Source organism: Rhagoletis zephyria, unplaced genomic scaffold (genome assembly GCF_001687245.7).
Source record: "Rhagoletis zephyria isolate East Lansing unplaced genomic scaffold, Rhagoletis_zephyria_1.1 Rzeph_scaffold_02641, whole genome shotgun sequence".
Classification (NCBI taxonomy): Eukaryota; Metazoa; Arthropoda; class Insecta; order Diptera; family Tephritidae; genus Rhagoletis; species Rhagoletis zephyria.
Window position 1 is genome coordinate 31796 of NW_016159725.1, and position 1857 is coordinate 33652.

The 1857-nt window shown below is 45.3% G+C and overlaps 1 protein-coding gene across 1 annotated transcript; it reads left to right on the forward strand.

Moving 5' to 3' along the window:
• Positions 1–374: 374 nt before the first annotated feature.
• Positions 375–947, forward strand: LOC108367324 (uncharacterized). The gene has a single exon (XM_017621917.1). The coding sequence runs from the start codon at positions 375–377 to the stop codon at positions 945–947; it is 573 nt and encodes a 190-aa protein (XP_017477406.1).
• Positions 948–1857: the final 910 nt, after the last annotated feature.

A 1857-nucleotide genomic window follows, 5' to 3' on the forward strand; every position in this document is an offset into this window, starting at 1 on the left:
TATTTCATTGAGCGAAACGTCAAATCTAAATGTCACGCAGAATAAAAATTGGAAATTGAGTTAGCTTCATATGAACGCCGTTCAATTTCGTGTTTGGCATTGCCGATCGGAATGCAAACGACGAGGTGACGAAATTTCAACTTGGACGTTACGTAAGTAGTAACGAGGCAATTTGGCGGCTGTTTTCATATCCGAGGCATGAACGTTACCCGGCTGTCGTACATTTGGCAGTTCATTTGGAGAACGGCCAGCGTGTCTACTTTGCGAACGCAAATGCAGCGCAAAGAGCAGAACGACCACTTGCGACAACATTGACAAATTTCTTTTCGAGATTCGAAAGCGATCCGTTCGCAAGGACTTTAATCTATTCGGAAATGCCACGCTATTATACATGGAACGCTGCATCGAAGAAGTTTCAATGCCGAAAGAAAGGTGATGCTGTTGCTGGCTTCATTGATGTCTGTTCGACTGATGCCCTCGGACGAATATACACAGTTCATCCACGCCAAGACGAATGCTTCTATCTTCGCTTGCATTTGGTGAACATTAGAGGCCCTACATTGTTCGATTCCCTGCGTACTGTGGATGATGTGCTGTGCGCCACTTTTCGGGAGGCTTGCCAACGTTTGAATTCGCTCGAAAACGATACACATTTGGACTCAACGCTCGCCGATGCAACTGTTTCTGCGCCAGCCAATCAAATTCGTACATTGTTTGCGATCATCATAGCTACATGTCATCCGTCGAACCCGACGGCATTGTTCGACAAATACAAGGACGAGATGACGGACGACATTTTGCACAAAGTTCGCACGACAACTTCGAATTTTGATCTCGAAATTAACAACGAGATTCGCAACGAAGCATTAGTTTTGATCGAGGACATGTGCGTGCTCATCTGCGGCAGTCTGCTGTCGACATTGGGAATTCTAGCGCCAAATCGTTAGCTGCACGATGCATTCAATCGCGAATTGCAATGGGAGAAAGATTATGATCAAGACGCTGTTGAATGCCGAACGTGTACGATTCGCTGATGAAAGTTGTGGACGATGGAACGGGAGGTATTTACTTTGTTACGTGGATGCATTGTTCGGTGAAGGCGAGGTGGCGCATAGGCATGCTGGCGGACCCTAGATAGCTCGTCGGATGCGTGGATGGTTACCACCCACCTTACCTACACCCCCATCAACAAAAAAGTTTCTAGTCATGCCTAGTTATGCTAAGTGCAGTGAAAAAGTAAGGTTGTGAAAGAAAGAGGGGAAATACAAAGTAACTTCTAAAGCAAAAAAAAAACTAAAATCGCAAAACTCGGAACAAATCCAATAATCCAGCTCAAACACCTCGCCTTCACCGAAAAATGCATCCACGTAACAACTTTTTCGTTGCTCCCGGTGGAACAGACAAGTCATTTGTCACTTCGTTGATTCTGGCAACAATCCGGTCAACATATCAAATTGTGTTGGCTGTTGCATTCTCTGGCATTGCTGCCACTTTGTTGGAAAGCGGTCGAACTGCACATTCTGCTTTTAAGCTGTCGAAGAATCTTCTCACGGTTGACCAGCCAACGTGCACGATAACCAAGAATTCGGCGACCGCGAAAATGCAAAATCATCATTTGGGATGAATGCACGATGGCGCATATAACTACAAGCTTTGGAGGCAGTTGACCGAACAATGAATGCTGAATTCTCGAGGCAACTGCTAGCGCTTGGCAATGGCCAAATTCCTGTTGATGTTCCGACTGGATTGATATCGTTCCCGGCAAATTTTTGTGAGTTCATATGGTCGAAGGAGGAACTCATCACCAAAGTGTTCCCCGACATTGCACAAAATTATAAAAATCTCGATTGGATTAGT

Excerpts from the sequence above, each read along its gene's own strand:
- LOC108367324 (XM_017621917.1), top strand. The coding sequence starts at position 375 with ATGCCACGCTATTATACATGGAACGCTGCATCGAAGAAGTTTCAATGC.